Here is an 18,092-nt window from a genome sequence, read left to right as displayed (position 1 = left end):
CCTTAATAAATCCTTAATAAAAGGATTTGCTCTGTAAAACTTAGACTCGAGGAGCAGCTAGGGGGCACAGTGGATAGAGCACTGGCCCTGGATTCAGGAGGACCTGAGTTCAAATCCAGCCTCAGACACATAATACTTACTAGCTGTGTGACCCTGAGCAAGTCACTTAACCCCACTGCCCAACCAAAAAAAAAAAACCACAATGTCAAGATTCAGACAAAAGGTCACATATGGACTTGAGGTCGCAGGTTCCCCACCCCTGGAGCAATGAGAGGTTAAGTGATCTGCCCAGGGTCATAGAATCAGTATGTATCAAGGGCAGGATTTGAACCCAAGCCTTCTTGGCTTCAAGGTTAGCTCTCCCTCCAAGTGAATATTATATTCTCTGCTATTTGGTATCATACAAGCTATTATTTTCTTCAATTTGCCCCTAATCAATAATTGAGTGTATCTCTAATCCCAGAAACTAGGACGTGAGCATCCCTTGTTCCCTCAGGATAAATAAAGGTCAAAGTCAAAGGCAAGTAAAGAATAATAAATCTCTCAAGGTGATGTGCACCACCCTCTTATTGCTTCCCTTCTGTAAGAAATGTTCCTGGGATAGTTTCAATCAGTTGTCATCACACTGGGTTGTTGATACAGGAAGATGGCCAGTATTTTCACCTTATAAAACAGATAACTTTTTAAAACTAAGGAGGCAGATAAAAGAAAGAAGAAAAGGTACCAAAGGAAAAAAGATCATCCCTGCCAAAAAAAACACTCACCTGAAGTGAATAACAATGTCAGCCAACTGAGAAATAATGGAGTTTCTTTTATTTTACTTCCCAGCTATTTTCTTAAAGGATGGTTGAAAGCTAAAAACATTTTTTTTGGTGAGATGATAAATTTTTGCACTTATTTACTGGACTAAAATAAATAGTGTTCTCTCTTTCTCTCTCTCTCTCCTTTTTTCTTCATCTATCTTCTTTTCTCTTCCCCTCAGTCCATCTTTATGTGTGTGTGTGTGTGTGTGTGTGCACGCACGCACATGTGTGCATGTGTGTGATTATTAGTCAATACTACTACTTATGCTGAATAAATGAGTCTGGTTACATACTTTCTTCAAGAATTCACTAAAAGCCAATACTATATCCTACCTACCACTCTCCAGGACTGGCTAACAGATTTGTAAAGGCCAAGCATGAGGTATAGCTCTCCATTAAACACTCAACAAATGTTTATTAAGCCTACTATGTGCAAGGCATTATTAGTAGTTGAAAGAAAATAGGGCAAGTAATGGTTTCAAGATCCATGAGGTAAAAAAATAAAAATAAAACAAACCACCATCCTAACTTGGTTCCCATATGGCTTGAAAGTAACCCCAATCTATCTGAGGCCAGTGTAATAAAAACGTAATTGGATTTTAGATTTGCTAATATTTATGCTAATATTTGTTGAAGAAGACAATGGGAACTGCACACGTGAATCTGAGCTCTAAGGCAATCAGCTGAGCTGATAGTACTGGGTTTGGGGCATGTAGAAGAGTTGTTAAGAAAAAAAGAGACTTTTAGAGAAACTTTGTATGTGAAAAGAATGCATAAGGGAGGCTTAGAACAAAAGGAAATGTGAGTATTCCTAAAAGGCCATCATGAAAGACTAGAAGGTAGAAACTCTTGTAGGGAGATGACTCCATGGTTAAGCCACAGCAACAAGGAGAATTTACTCCAGCAAAATTTAGTTAATAGATGCCAGGGAAGCTTCTGGATTGGAGCATAAAGAGAGCAGGTTCAAGCAGGTATACATACTTTAGCAGCCAAAAAAGTTATGGGAATGAAGTCTGGTTGGTAACTAAGAATTGCTCCACAATCTGCTCCAACCAAATTAAACTATTCTCTATGTCCTAAATAGTCCCTGAGCTTTCCCACAACTGAGACTTAACTCATAATATCTCCTGCAGTTGGACTATCCCCCTCTTCTTCCACTGAACTGCTTATTCCTGCTATAAGCCCAACTCAAATATCTCCTTCTTTATGATGTTAATTCTTATCCCTCCCCATCAGTAATGCTCATTCCCCCTCCCCACTTCACACAGTATCTTGCTTTGTGCCCCTTTGATTTATTATTTTGTATCATAGTTATTAGTGTATATGTGATATCTCCCATTAGACTCTAAGTTCCTGAGGACCAGAGCCATGGCTATCTAAACTTTTGATCATCTTTAGCACCTTGTGCAGCATTCTGCACATAAAAGACATCAGATTCAAATTAAGCAAACATGAACTTAATAAACACTTAATAATAATATTTGTGGCACTGAACTGATGAATGCATGCCCTAGAGATGCTGACATTTTACAAAACCCATGAATGTTGTCTCTCCCATTAGATTGTGAGCTCATTGAGGGTAGGGATTTTTTTTTTTGCTTAATTTTGTATTTCCAGTACATAGCACAGTGCCTGGCACATAGTAGGGACTTAACAAATGTTTGAGTGACCGACTGAATGGGACAGCTGAAATTGATCATTGAAGGAAGACAGAACTCAACAAGGGGACTTTTCAGGAGTTTCTGAAGAAACCCAACTTCCTAGCATCCCTTAATAAAAAAAAAAATTCATTTTGGAACAACTCCTTAAGAATGATTTATCTGCCCAGTAAGAGGTTCAAAAATAAGCTAAGTTTCAGCCCTGTACAAAATAGGAAGGCTGATATCTAAGATGCCTCATTGTCAATATCACAAGGGTAGGTATCTTTCAATGAATCAATCACCCCCAAACTTCACGATTATTGGGACTAAAACTTTTTTTTCTTTTTTACTATTATTATGCAAACAATTCTTCAGTTCAGCTCTCTCTGGGATGCATCAATAAATGAGGCGCTAGAAATACAGAGTGACATTTCTGAGATATTCAGGGAACCAGAAACCAAGCCAGGGTCTGAATTCCAAAGCTCCTGTGTCTCTCAGCCCATTGCTCTGGGCATCATTCAGAACAAATGGTGGCTCTACAAAATGTGAAAATTGGTATCTAGGGTGGAATTAAAATGGACTGAATTAAAATAAAATTGTGATGTACAGCTTTAACAATGACCTCATTTATTCAAGAATGATTATAACTGGAAGGCTAGAGCAGCCAATTTTCCCCCATTTGCTCACTAATAAAACTGAGGAAATAAACTAAGGATAAAAAAAAGATGAGAGAAGGGAAAATTACTTGCCAGCAATTAATTTGGGGGAGGGGAGATTTTACTCTATGAAGGAAAATACCCACCCTGTCTTTTCTGGTAACACATTTCCTTTACAGAATGGAGAAGAATATTTCTGTAGTATGTACTTCAGGATATTTTATATAGAATCATAAAATGCAGGGACCCCTCCTCAGGCTAATATGTGAGGTGAAAACAAAAATATAGTATTACTTCCTGGGGGAAAAAGGTCACCCTATTTGCTTGTACCCTTCACCTTCATATATCTCCTAAAATTCATGGTCCAAATGTGTGCTGGGACATTCATTTTTGCAGTACTTCGGTTGCACATAACAAAAAGTTCACCAACTCTCAACTTACTCACAGTGCAGGAACCTCACCTGTGAAAGCGTTTGTGGCCTGAAAACCAGCTTCCTGCATACTGCTCTCCCAGACACGTTTGTGTTCCCACTTTCAACTTGTCCTTACAAGAGGCAACTGGAGGGATTGAAGCTGTCAAGTTACTTCCATTTTAGCTTGTCAGAGTCCATCTCTCTCTGGATTCCAACCTTTGGTAGCATATGATTCCCACCAGATCCTGTGAGCAGATGGTACCAAGAGACCGGCCAAAGACAAAAAGCAAGTATTGGACCCACAGTGACTTCAGCCGTCCAACCAGAGAATCAGGGCCATGGTGAATCTGGAAGCCACGGAAGCTGTCCCGCTGAGACTGTTTCCCTTTCTAAAATGTAGTTCTAATGAACCATTCGGTAGCCAGCATCCTTTCCCTGGGTCGCAGCCACTTGGGACGTTCAATTGCTTTCTGCTTTGTCTTCTCTCTTGGGCTTGTCTTTCCCCTTAGGTACGCTCACTGAGAAATTAAAAAATAAAATAAAATAAAAAGGAGATTATGTTTCCTGATGACCTGTACAAACATTAAAATTAATAGACTCACTGGGAGGGAGAAACCCTCCCAACTACCCAAAGACATTATTATGGATTGCCTATACACACTGAAAGAAGCTCTTCAGCAAAGCAAATGGGGTAAATTTTCCTGAGTGTTTTTGAAGTGTGGAAAGAAGGAGCTCAGGGTTTCATTCATATGCCTGGGAAAAAGAAAAGATTCATTTCTCCAAATTTCAGTTGAAGAGCAACAGGAAACATGGCATAGTAAGAGTATAATTACAAAGACAACACAGTGTTCCTATGTCTCTGGCTTATACCAGTGTATACAGTTATAGTGAAGTTTAAAATAATGAAAATATTTCTCAAGCTCCTGAAAGTGGGAAGAGAACAGACAGCATGAGATCTATAACTCCTTTCTCCAGTAGTTCAGTAAGACACAGTGGGGGGAAAAATCCAATCAAATTAATGTTTTATGTCAAACCCCTGAAAAATGAAACCACAGATGCCTTGCAAAGATTTCTCGGACTCTTTATACATATATACATACTTTTGTACATATATGAATACACATATGTATACACACATACATTTATATATAATTTTAAGTTAAGAATCAAGAAGCAAAGTTGATCTAGTTCCTAAATTGTTTTATACATGCTTTAAAACAAAAGCATTGTATAAAGTTCTTGACAGATATTTGTCTTGTATGGCTATTGCAGAGTAGCCAATGATAAAAAAAAAAAGATGAGAAGACTAAAGGGCTAGACTTTTAAAAATAGATGATGGACATTAAATTTAAATTATCACTGATAGAGAAGGATGAATTTTATTCCCATTATAATTATTTCCTCCTGGTCAATTTTTTAACAATCAGAAACTACAATCACATTTTTCTTTTTCACCAAGTGGAACAAGGAAAAGAAAACTTTTTAAAAAAGAATTGGCAAGTTATTTTACATTCACTTCAAAGAAGGGACTCTCTACATAAGGAACAATTTACGAAAGGGCACACAGTATGACTTTTTGTTTCATTCAAGAAAGTACATACCACATATAAAGTCAAACATCTCTAATTCAGACTAATTTAAGGGAAGGTCCAATCAATGAATATATAAAATCTAAAGTATAGATGATTTTTAAAAGTAATGTGATTTACCTGATTTCAAGTACCTACAAGCTAACAGAATGAAGAATATTAAAGAAATCATTAGTGGTATGGTTAATGAAAAGATGAGAAGAATTTTAATTAGTAAATCAACTGTTTATATCTAATGAATGTTTCTAAATTGGTTAAGAGCACAGGAAACATTTCCTTCTGAAATCTCCTATATCTATATCCCAGAGAATTTCTGTCTTTAAAGTAGCCTAATTTAGTCAAGATGCAATTAAAAACAACAACAACTAATTCTACTTTCTAATTTTGCCACGCTGAACTTACCTAACCTGATGGAGGAGAAAGAGGGAAATCACCAATTTAATGCCCAGATTTTTCCTTGGCCCCTAGCCTATAATCTCTTTGAGCTAATCACTTCCTCTCAGAAGTCTTCCCCGATCCATCCCACACAAAAAAATAATTTCTCCCTTCTTTGAATCCCCCAACCATTATGTTTGTACTACATTTAAACATTCTAGCTCATATTTTAATTGTTGTGGAATTACACAATTTTCCCTATTAGACAACAGAGAGCAAGGGCTGTCTTATCCTTCTTTGAATACTCCATAACACTTAGCCCATTGTTTTGCATATAGGACCTATAGGATCATAGATTAATTTATATAAGACTTTAGAAAGCATCTCGTCTAATCTCTTATTTTACAGATGAGGGAACTGAGACCCACAGAGATTAAAGGCCTTGGCTAAAGTCCCTCAGGTAAGTGACCCAAGCCAAGATGATTTGAAAACAGGTCCTCTGAGTATACATCTAGCACTCTCTCCCCTGCATCAAACTACATAACAGGAGCTGCATGAATATCTGTCGAATGAATCAATTCACTTCCACAGAATTCTTGCACTTTATTTGCTCCCATTCTTAGTCTGGTCTGAGAGATGAAAAACAAGTTCGAGTGGTGTTTTGTGTTGGTTTTGTTTTATTTATGGTGCTACCATGCTTTAAAAAATTTCAACTATCACATCACTCACATTTCACATGGCCATGGGAAATCTGTAGGTGGGTATGGGTAATGGTGGGAGGGAAACAAAATTACTGTTTTCCTTTCCTATGACTATCTATCTGCCCTCTCATTCTCAAACTTATTTATTCCATGACAGAAAGGTAGGCCATCAGATTGAAACTGTTGGAACGCACTGAAAAGCCTGCCTTTGCTAAAATTCTGAAGAGCAGTTGCTATGAGGGTTAAAGATGGACCCCAATCAATCCTACAAAATATTTGGGAAGGCTAAAATGTATCAGGATAAAAGTAATATATAATTTGCATATTCTAACACAGACTCTGAATCTTTTCTCCAGTAACTTTTCTATTGCTATCACTGCTTTGAATTTTTTCACTTCTTGAACTGTTTTCTTCTCACTCACTGTTCATCTAAACGCCTTCCCCAGAAACATATAACAGAAAGTAGAGACTTCACACAATCAAAGGGAACACAGCAGAAGATGACTGAGACCACCAAAAATTTAGATCCCACAACCTTCACTGTCCAGAGTTACAGTTGGCTTATCTTTTCATCAATCTGTTCTCTCAATTGATTAATTTGCCTAGCATTTACATAGCTTTCATGGACACCAACAAAATTCAGTGAGAATGACAGCTAATATGGTGATTCTTCCTAAATATTGAAAAGTCAAAGTAACAAATGTCACCCTATTATCGCCTTCATATGCTTTACCTATTTTGTGTTTATCTATGTCTTCTTTAGGGCAACTAGGTGGCACAGTAGATACAGCACTGGGCTTGGAATCAGGAAGAGTTCAAATCTAACCTCAGACACTTACGAGCTGTGTGACCCTAGGAAAGTCACTTCAGCTGTTTACCTCAGTTCCTCATCTATAAAATGAGCTGGAGAAGGAAATGACATACCACTCCAGGATCTTTGCCAAGAAAACCCCAAATGGGGTCACAAATACTCAGACGTGATTGAACAACAACAACAAATAAAACTCTTCTTTCCCTAATTAGGGAAAGAAGTCTACGTCTACCTCAGAATATCTACCTAGGTATTCTGTTTCAAATGTAGGACTGTACACACAAGAGATGTTCAAGAAACACTTTAAAAATTAATTCTCCAAATTATGAGCCCTTCACATTGTGTTAGATATTGAATGGTTATACTATAATAATGACAAGATATCTGAATTGATTAGTTGGGCAAATGAATGGATTCTTCATTTTTCTAATATATTTCTAAAAAGCACAGAATTTTATATCTAGAAGAGACATTGGAGATCATCTCATTCAACTCCCTCTTTTTACAAATGAGAAAATTGCAGCCTTGAGATACTGAAGTAGTCAGTAACAAATAGCAAATAGCAGGACTGAGATTAGAACTCAAATCTCTTCAGTATTTGTAGGATGATAGGATCAAAGATTCAGAGCTTAAAGCATCCTTACAGACCATCTAGACCATTTATAGATGAGGAATTTGAAGGTCAATGAGGTAAAGTGACTACCTAAGGTCACATAGCTAGTAAGTACCTTTCCACTGTACCAAAGAAAATTAAGCGTTTTCCCAAACATAAATCCCTAAATGTTTGACCCTTATAGTGTCTCAGAAGAAGAAAACCACCTTAAAAAGAGGCAAGGAAAGGATGAAAAGGGAGAAAGACTCACCTCAGGTCAGAATACTCCTAAGCCACTCCCTCACGCACCTTTATTCTAAATCCAAAGTGCCCATCACTCAGGTGCCAATATAGATGTTCTCTTCATACTACGAAGATGGGGGAAGACTAACCAGGAAATAAATTGTTTGACTTGAGAATGTACTTGAGAATGACATTAAGCCCCTCCCATAACAATGCAACAGTTACTAAGGAAATAAAGTGCATCAAACGGAAAACACCCCCACAGGAAGGGACATTAAAAAAAGAGAGAGGAGAAAATGAACACCCACAAAACCTAACCAAATAAGTTGTGGAATTAGATCTGCTCTGCCACTCATTCATGAGGACTTGGGTCAAACTCAATCACTGTAATCCCTTAGGAATTAAAATTTAGTCTTTGACAGATGACAGTTATCATGGACTTACACTGACTGTACTGCAGAGACATCTATTTGCAAGGGAAGAGTAGGGTCACAAACTAGGCAAAGAGATCAAAATTCAATAGAGAAGTGAAACAGACTTTTTTGAAACCTGGTAACTTCAAAAAAATATTTTAAGCAAATCAAGTATTCAAAAAAAGTGTAAACACTGCAGTTTAATTTTTTTTTAATTTCCTTTCACTGTGGACAGTCTGTTTCGTTGGCTAAGTGCTAGTTACCTAGGAGATGGCTGAGTGGTGAAATCGGATAGACTATATGTTGTAAAGAAAATGATCAGAGTTATGGCAGTCCTCAGAAATGATGTTGATGGTCTCTTGTCACTGCTCCCACCAAAAATGTTTCAGGGAGAGATGGAAGACAAAAAGACACAAAGGCACATTCACCTTGATAAGCTGTGCAACTATTTTAAAATAGGAAATTATTTTAAATGAACATTTTGCATATAAGTTGCTTTGCATGACAATTTTTCAGACTTTCTGGTTCATTTAGGATAGAGATGACAAACAGTTTTTTAGGTAGCTAGAAGAAAAAGGAAACCTAGGCTCTGTTCTTGACTCTGACACTAAAATCACCATGTCACTTGGGGAAAAGACTTCACACTTTTTTGCATGAGTTTCTCCAAAATCCATGAACACACACAGAATTGACAGCCTAGCTGAAGATCTCTGCAAGTGTCAGTCAACATTCACTGAGCTCCCAGGGGGTACAGAATGTACTCTAATGAGGTTATAAAGAAATAGCGTCCTTGCACTAAGGCAGTTTATAATCTACTGAGGCTAGGGGGAGATAAGGAGGAGAACAAACAGGCTGGGTCAAGAAAAGAACATTAGATTTAGAGGTAGGGATGTGTTTTAATCCCAGCTTTGCCTTGTAGTCTGTGACCTTGTACATTGAGAAGAAGAATGGCTAAGTGGATAAAAAGCTGGTCTTCAAGACCCACTTTTCACAGACTAGCTGTGTGATCTTGGATAAGACAATTAACCTCTCTGTACTCCCAGGTAACTCTCTTATGAGTCTTAGTTGCAAAGAAAGTGCTGATCTGTATTGGTAAAGGGCAGAGGCAGTTTATTCACTAGGAGTTCTCTATATAAATTGAATTATATATCTAGTTGTTAAACTCATTCTAAAGGCTTCAGTTTTCTCATGTGTAAATTGAGGGGGTGGCACTGCCCCTAAGGTTACTGCCAGCTCTAAAATCTCATGATTTGGACCCTCTTATCTTCACTAAATACTAAATGTCTATTTTTAATTCCAATGTTTTAAAGGTGTTAAATAACGCTTAGGTTTTGTAAGAGATTTTTTTTTTGGCAATCCTGAGCATAGACCTGCTACTGACAGTGCCTTTGCCTTTTCCAAAAAGGACCAAATTAGGGCTTGTGTTTGTGTGACTTGAAGCCCAATTACACTGAAAGCAAATTAGTTTAAGAAATCAGGTTTGGATCTTCAAAAGTATACCCTTTTCTTCCTCTTAGATTTCTGATTTGATCTCTTTATTTATTCTAGTTTCACATAATAAGAGCTATTCAATTCATTCAATGAGTTGGAGAAGGGGAAAAAGAGAATCTTGGGATCTTACAAATCCAAAAGATCTGTTAGCTTAACACACTACATTTTTTAAGGTAGGATCATAGATCCAGAGCTGGAAAGAACCTGAAGCCATGAAGTTTAACTTCTTCATTTTACAGACAAGTAAACTGAGGCTCAGGGAAGATGAAGAACTTGTCTGAGCTCACATAGGCAGGGCCATGAGAAAATGGAATCTTGGAGACTCACCCAAGGCCATTAAAGTCCCATAAAAGGTGAACTAGAATATATGTATGATGTATGTATGTATGTAATATGCATACGTGTATCAAAATATTCCCAGTGAGTTTTTTATTGTATCTATCTTTAAATAAGTGATAAAGAACCAGAGAAGACCAGCTAATCTTCAGAAGGCTGAAAAGCCATCATTGTGTTGTATAGTGGAAAGAATTTTAGACTCTGAGTCAGGAGAGAGCTGGGTTCAAGCACTGACTAACATTTATTTGCTATCTGTGTGTCCATGAGAGATCATTTAACCTCTCTGGTTCTTAGCTCCCTTATTTGTAAACTGGAGTAATGATACCTATAGAAATTCCCTAAAAATGTCACCGTGAGAGTCACATGAGGGTTACATACATGCAAAGTGCATTGAAAAGCAGTATGGATTACTGGATAGAAGACTGGTCTTCAAGTCCCACTGCTCACATATTTCTTATTGTTCAGTCATTTTTCAGTTGTGTCTGATTCTTCATGACCCCATTTGGGGTTTTCTTGGCAAAGACACTGGAGTGGTTTGCCATTTCCCACTCCAGCTCATTTTACAGATGAGGAAACTGAGGCCAACAGGGTTAAGTGACTTTCCCAGGGTCACACAGCTAGTAAGTGTCTGAACTCAGGAAGCTAAGTTTTCCTGACTACATGTCTAGCACTCCATCTCACACACACTGGCTATGTAATTCTGGGTAAGTCACTTAACCTCTCTGTGCTTCCAGGCAACTCTCTAAGAGTCTTAGTTGCAAAGAAAGTGCTGATCTGTATTGATAAAGGGTAGAGATAGTTTATTCACTTGGTTTCCCTACATAAATATATTTTTAAAAAAGGTAAAGCAATGTAAAAATAAATGTCAGCTATTATTATTATTAGAATATTTTAAAGCCTCTTAACTCTGTCTTCTTATCCATCTTCAGGTAAAGAGCCATCAACTTAAAATATTTGATGTTTTAGGGGGACTCCCCCTACTGTACTCTCTTGGAGAAAAGACTTCTCAATAGATAAAAATCAAAGCACAAATTCCTCCCATGCCAACTATAATTAATAATGGATATAGGAAACAAGATGCAAAAATTTGTGAGAATGTATGGGGGAGGCATTTGGTACGAAGTTTAGCAGAGTAGGTAAAGAAGAAAAATGACCAAAAAAGGAAATTACCTAGACAAGTAAGAAGGCACAGATTCTTAGAATCTTTAAAAAAATTCATTCAGGTTTTGAAATATCAGAGAAATACACCAATGAAACGTGGTAATTCTATTTGTTTCTGGTATTAGTAGGTATATCTTCTTAAGTGTAGCTAAGCTTTTTCTTACAGAACCCAGCCTTACTTTTCTTGATTTGTTCCAGTGACAGCTTTTGTATTTTTTATTTCCTTCACAATCTTTCCTTAAGCCTGGGAAGTGTGCTCTGAGACAGAAGCAACACTGTGGCCTCAGTACAAAGCCCCACTTCATAACCTGATGGACCCAGTTCTCTTTTATTTGATAGAAAATCTTGGGGAGCTTGCTTTATTGATTGCTTAAAAGCTAATAAAACTGATAAACAACATAAGCCGACTCCTCTGTAGAAATAAATCATCTGTATAATTTCAGCCATTAGTACTCCCCAGTTATTTCCTTTGTTTCTCTGAGGGCAATGAGGCAGTATAGATAGAGTGTAGGGCCTGGAGTTGGAAAAACTCATCTTTCTCAATTCAAATCTGGCCTCAGACACTTACAAACTATGTGACCCTGGGTAAGTCACTTAACCCTGTTTGCCTCAGTTTCCTCATCTGCAAAAAATGAGCTGGAGAAGGAAATGACAAAACACTTCAGTATCTTTGCCCAAGAAAACCCCAAATGGGGTCATGAAGAGTCAGACACAACTAAACAACAACGGTTATTTTCTCTGTTTCCCTAAGCCCTGAACTTTATTTTTCTTTCTATAATCAAAACATGCCAAATTTTGACAAAAAAAAGGGTTTTCCCATAGTTGCTCATATTCACCTATCTTTAAAAAAAAAAGTCTGATTTTGCTGGTTGGTTTTTACTTTGAAAAAGCAACTTGTCAAGTTACCCTCTTTCCAAACTCAATGTCCAAGGAAAAGTAAACTCCACCAAAATTTTCCTTAAATATTTCCATAGAGAAGGTTAATAATAACAGTTATAACAATAATAAAACTAGTATGTCTATTATCCTCAATTTAAAGATGGGAAAACTGAGGCAAACAGAAGTTCATTGATTTATTTGCTCAAGGTCACACAGCTAGTAAGAATCTGAGGCAAGATTTTAACTCGTGTTCCTGACTCTGCTATACCTCTTAGCTTCATCAGGTTATACTCTGACTTCTCTGGAGTGACCAGTGGGAGGGAGAAGGAGGGGGGAGGGAGAGAGGGGGTGGGGTGGAGAAGAGTGCAGACAGGCTTGAGTTAAGTCTCTTTGACACTCAGGGGTTAGAGAGTCTCTGCCCGGGATTCCAGCAGAGCCAAAAGCTTTTAATTTAGTTGCATCTCTGTGTCATTCACATAGTCTGCCTTTAGGATTCCTGGGTGGTTCACAACCACACACACACAGACACACACACACACACACACACACACACACACACCCCTCAGCTACAACAGGAATATGCTTCCTTTGAGATAACTGAAGAAAGAGGTAGAGGGAAAGAATGAGAACAATGTCCTATATCTGCAATCAACATACATACATACATACATACACACACTCAGAATCCAAGCTATCTTGAGATCTTATTGTTTTCTTTTTTTTAATTTTTTTATGGAATAAAATTTAGAAACCACAAGCAACAATTATTCACGACTTCAAGAGTTCCCCACACACGCGCATTTCCCAAAACAGTGCCCACTCCTTCTTACATGTGCAAAAAAAAAAGACAAGGACCAAGTGCAAAATCGTGAAAAATGCCCTGAGAATTCTAGCACAAACTTTTCTCCATAGATAATTCTGGATGGGGCATGGAGGTTAGGCTAGCCAAATCAAGTCACTTTTGTGAAATGACTTAATCTAGTTGCACAGGCTCAGCAAGAAACACAATTTGACAGATGTCTTCAGGACATAATTCAAAATACCACCCATGTGAGGGCCACCACACAGAGCTGATGTCATGGAAGAGGTCTGGCATCAGTTCAGTCTGAGATCCTCAGAAATGAGCTCTCAGTAGTACAGTTACATACAATAAAGAACACTGCATTTGCGACAGGCTCAGGCACACCAAGCAGTTTAATGAGCAATCCCTGACTCCACATATATTAAGGAAACACCGATAGGGTTTCACATCTTCCTGGAAGGCTGGATCAGTCAGCGCTCTGAAAATGCATGTGTCATGAAGAGCAGCTGTTCAAGAGGGCAAGGAATTTAGGGTAAAGGCTCCCTAGTATTTAACTAATGGTACTCCACAAATCCTGGCTCCTGTATATTCTTTACAACTCCGGCCAAACATAAAAAGTTCATTATTAGACCAATTTCTGCTGCCTTGGTGACACACGCCTTATGCCTGTGCTACATTGCCCACAGTAAAGCCACAGCAATGCTATTGAGAGATAAAGGAAATGCATATAGGTACTGTGTGTATCCGCAGGACACCCCAGGCAACAGCATTATAGCCCGTGCTCTCATGACCCTTGTAATACAGTAGTGGTTGTCTCTAGGAACAAATGTAATGCGAGCAAACCTCTAACAATATATGAGACCCTTCACATTTGTTGAATATTGGTTGTTTTGCATCAGCTGCTGTAGAAATCAATTTCATTTGGAACAGGATGTTAGAATTGGGAAAATGCATTATGTATGCTTTATCATAAATGAATCTGTTCACCTTCCAAGCCCATCATCAGATCTCATTTAAAGGATTTCTAGGATACCAAGAAATAAAACTACTGGGCCACAGCTGCAGTTTGCGGTATTTTAACTTGTGAAAATACAACTTAAATCATGGTTTCTTATTCCCATTACTTGCTATATTTAGCTACATAGTATCTGACCATACAGCATTAACTAGGAAAAGGTCAGAGAAAATGTGATGTGTGTATTATGTTGTGCAATAATATGCTCTCAAGGAGGGAGAGGAGAGGAAAGGACAGAGAGGGAGAGGAGAGGATGGGGAGGAAAATACAGAAGAGGAGAGTACAGGAGGGAGAGGAGATGACAGGAGAGGAGAGCACAGGAAAGGAGAAGACAGGTGAGGAGAAGAGAAAGAAGAGGACAGGAGATGACAGAAGAGGATGGGGAGGAGAGAACAGAAAAGGATGGGGAGGAGAGAACAGGAAAGGAGAGGACAGGACAGGAGAGGATGGGGAGAAGACAGGATTGGAGAGGACAGACAGGAGAGGATAGGAGAGGAAAAGACAGGGGGAAAGAGGAAGAAAGAAGGTAGAAACACCAACCAGTCAATACATCAATGCATGCTCTTCTCATCCTTTCTGGGATCTGCAGGTGTTAACTGACAATCCTACTTCAGACCTATAGCAAGCCTGTCAGCATACACCTTCTAAGAAAGGTTCACAAATGCTGGCCTCCATTCCACAGTGACATGAATAATGAGAAGGCAGGTAGAAAGGGGAGGTAAGAAATATAGAAGAAAAAAGAGGGAAAATGGGGAAAACAGACATTTCTAGCCTCTTCCCTCAATATGTATTCAATAACCATTTATCAAGCACCTACAAAGCACTGTCCTAGGTTTAGGGGATAAAAAGATGAATTTGACATAGGTCCTATTCTCAAATAGCTTACAATATCATAAGGGAAAGGGAAATACATAACTATGATACAGTGGAAAAAAGGATGAGTGCAAAAAAAAAATGTCTCATGAGATCATTTAAGTATGGAGACATAATTTTCATGGCTGGGGCAGGGAGGGCAAGGAGGACAGGGAAGGTTTCATTGAAGAAATGGCATATGAATTGAACTGTGAAAGGAGAGGAAGGACATGGGACATTGATAGATAAAAGTTGCAAGGGGGAAGTTTAAGAAGTCCATTTTAGGCATGGAGAATGGTCTAAGCCAAGCACACAGAGAAAGGACAGAACAGGACAAGACTGTAAGAGAGAGAATAATCCATGAACAGTATGAGTCAAGGGCAGTAGTGTAAGATAAGGCTAGATGAGCATATTGAGGTCAGATTGTAGGTGGCTCTAAATTATAAGATTAGAAGCTTATTCTCTGTTCATTATGTATCAGGAAGATACTGTAGGTTTTTGAGTAAAGGAATGACACAAAGATGTTGGTGTATTTTAAGGAATACTCAGCAATGATGAGATATTGAGAGGGGAATAGACAAATTAGGAGGCTATTATGATAGTCAAGGATGCAAGAGATGAAGGCGTGAACTAGAGTAATTATAATAGAACTGAAGAGAAGAGAGGCTGGATGAAAAGTATATTTAGCAGTAGAGATTACAGAACTAGACTACTGATTGAATATGTGAGGTGAGAGAAGGAAAGAGTTAAAAAAAGATCCAAAAAGTTTTGAAGTGAGGTGACTGATAGGAAGGTGTTACTACTTTCATAAAGAAAGATGTTAAAGGGAAAAGATAATAAACTTGATTTTAGTTATATTCCATTTCAGGTGTTGGTGGTACATCTGGATGTACAGCTATCTATCCCTTCTACATTGTGACTTTCCCCATTATGGTTTCAATATATCACAGTGTGACAGAAGAAATGAAATGGGAAATTTTGGGGAGTTCTGCAGAAGCTGCAGACTACATGCAAAGGCCAGAAGATGACACAGAGCTGATGACCAAATACTTAACCCAAATTTTACAATAAGTTACTTATAAATACCCCATAAAAGAAAAAATTCAGATGTCTTCCTTGGTATGAAGGGAAGGCTTAAAAATTTTATGAGTATTTTCCTGATCACATGCATGCCATGCCTATAACCCCTGCTTTGTGAAAGGGATAACTGTATTTATCCAGAAGGCAATGAGAAGTACAGGATGGAATTTCTGGGAATAAGTTGAAAGTAGAGATGAAAATTTGAGAGTCATCCACATTGCTATAGCTTCAACTATGTCAATGGTTGAGATTATCAAAAGAGACTAAGGTAGTATAGAGACAGAAGTAAGCCTGAGATAGAACCTTAAGGAACACTCAGGTTTAAGGGACTGAGAAGGAGGAGGAGTTTTAAAAAAAGATGCAGACAAGGAACAGTTACAGAGGAGTTAGTAAGGAGGAAAATCAGGCTGGTACATTATCACAGAAAGCCCAGAAAGAGTTGATATCTAGAAGAAAAAGGTACCAAGGAGGAGAATTCCTAATTAAACAAGGGATGGAAGATATCATGAAAGATAAATAGACCATTTTGACCCCACAAAATTTAAAAGATTCCACTATACAAAATCAATGAAGACAATTAGAAAAGCAGTGAAGTGGGAAAAATACTTGCCCCAAATATCACTGATAAATGTCTGAAATCTAAAATAAAAAGGGAATTGACACAAATATATTACACAAAGAATGATTCCCTAATAGATAAGTTCTCAAAGGATATTAACAAATGGTTTTCAAAGGAATTGCCAACAATACATAATCCCGTAAAAACATGAACCAAATCACTAATAGTAAAAAAAAAAAAAGCAAATTAAAACAAGTGAGGCTTCATGTTGAACCACATGGAAATTAAAAAAAAAAGATACAAACAAATTTATGTCAGAGTTTCTGTGAGAAGACAGGCTCTTTGATGTATCATTTGTTGATGGAGTTGTGAAGTGATTTATTCATTCTGGATTCCAATTCGGAATCACAAAAGAAAAGTGAATAAACTGCCCATATCCTGTAACCTTCCAATTGCACTGCTGAATATATATCCTGGAGGAGGTCATATAGAGCCAAATGTCCATAGGCTAAGATACATGAAGGGAGAACTTCATGAATTCCCACAACAACTTGCAGAATGCTCTAGACCAAGGGTTCGTAACCTTTTGTGTTGGCAGTTTGGTGAAACCAAAGAGCTTCTTTGCTGAACATTTTTAAATGCACCAATTATATAAGTTATCAAATATTAGATATTCTATGTTCTTTTTATTAAAACAAACACCAATAAATGAATAAAAAAAACTGCACTGAGAATGTAAGCTAACTGCCCACAGGCCAGCTTGAAAAAAATAGCCTTGCAAAAGGAAAAGAGGTGAGAATTTCTCACATGAAGACTTCATTCCTCTACAGGCAGAACTCCTGATTCTCAATGTCACAGTAACCTCTTCATCCTAGAAGTTCACTCCATCCCTGAAACCTCTTACTCTCTCAAAATAATTTTCAAAAACACAAGTTCAGGTATCCCAGGTTAAGAATCCCTGCTCTATACCAAGTACTCAATAAATGTTCACTACTTACTAGAGTGAACAGCAAATCATAAAATTAGACTGCCAAGATAAGACACTCAAAATTAACTAAAGTCTGTCAATAGGCAAATGAAATCAGCAAGAGTTCAGAGGAAGACTGTATTTTTGTAATGAAGGCTAAAAGAATGATGGGCTACCTTGATGAGCCCTAATAAATTCCATCCAGCATTTAGTCATCTCAAAATGGCAATCAAAAACATAAATATAAAAGGGAAGAAAATCAATAAACATTTATTAAGTACCTACTATGTGACAAGCACTGTGTTAAATGGCATGTTAGCCAATGGTATTCACTACTATGTTGGCAGAAATTCACTGCAGAATTCAAGTTGAAAAGGGGAACCCTACAGATGATGAGGTCCTCAGATATTTCTGTTTGTGGATAGCATAGTGCTGGTTCCAGCAAGCCCTTGAACACTAAAGACCTTCCTGGAAAAGATATACAAACCACTCAGAAGAATTTGGTCTGATCATCTACACGGTAAAGACAAAGTGGATGAAGAATGTCTTTTTTTTCTTCCAGATTATGCCATGCAATTGGAAAGACAACTTGTACAGCTTGTTTATCAATATGTTTATCAGGGACAGCAGTATAAATGGACAATGAATTGGGCTCATCAATAAAAAGGAGGAGGAAAGCACCTTAGATTGGCTTCAGGAAATTTAAAAGTTCCT

The 18,092-nt window shown here is 37.7% G+C and overlaps 1 protein-coding gene across 10 annotated transcripts in view; it reads right to left on the bottom strand.

Annotated features, from left to right (window-relative positions):
- Window positions 1-18,092, bottom strand: part of LDLRAD4 (low density lipoprotein receptor class A domain containing 4) — a 578,389-nt gene that overhangs the window by 342,506 nt on the left and 217,791 nt on the right. For 9 of the 10 annotated variants that reach the window (XM_078153536.1, XM_078153535.1, XM_020985600.2 and 6 more), the window contains one exon: window positions 3,561-4,030. In XM_078153536.1, coding sequence (XP_078009662.1) covers window positions 3,561-3,600 — 40 coding nt within the window. In that variant the 5' untranslated portion in view covers window positions 3,601-4,030. Of the gene's footprint in view, window positions 1-3,560; window positions 4,031-7,851; window positions 7,970-18,092 lie in introns of those variants that run through there. The other variant, XM_020985596.2, reaches the window with a different exon arrangement.

Source organism: Phascolarctos cinereus, unplaced genomic scaffold (assembly GCF_003287225.1).
Source record: "Phascolarctos cinereus isolate Bilbo 61053 unplaced genomic scaffold, phaCin_HiC Scaffold_4;HRSCAF=312, whole genome shotgun sequence".
NCBI lineage: Eukaryota > Metazoa > Chordata > Mammalia > Diprotodontia > Phascolarctidae > Phascolarctos > Phascolarctos cinereus.
This window is presented reverse-complemented; position numbering and strand designations above follow the sequence as displayed.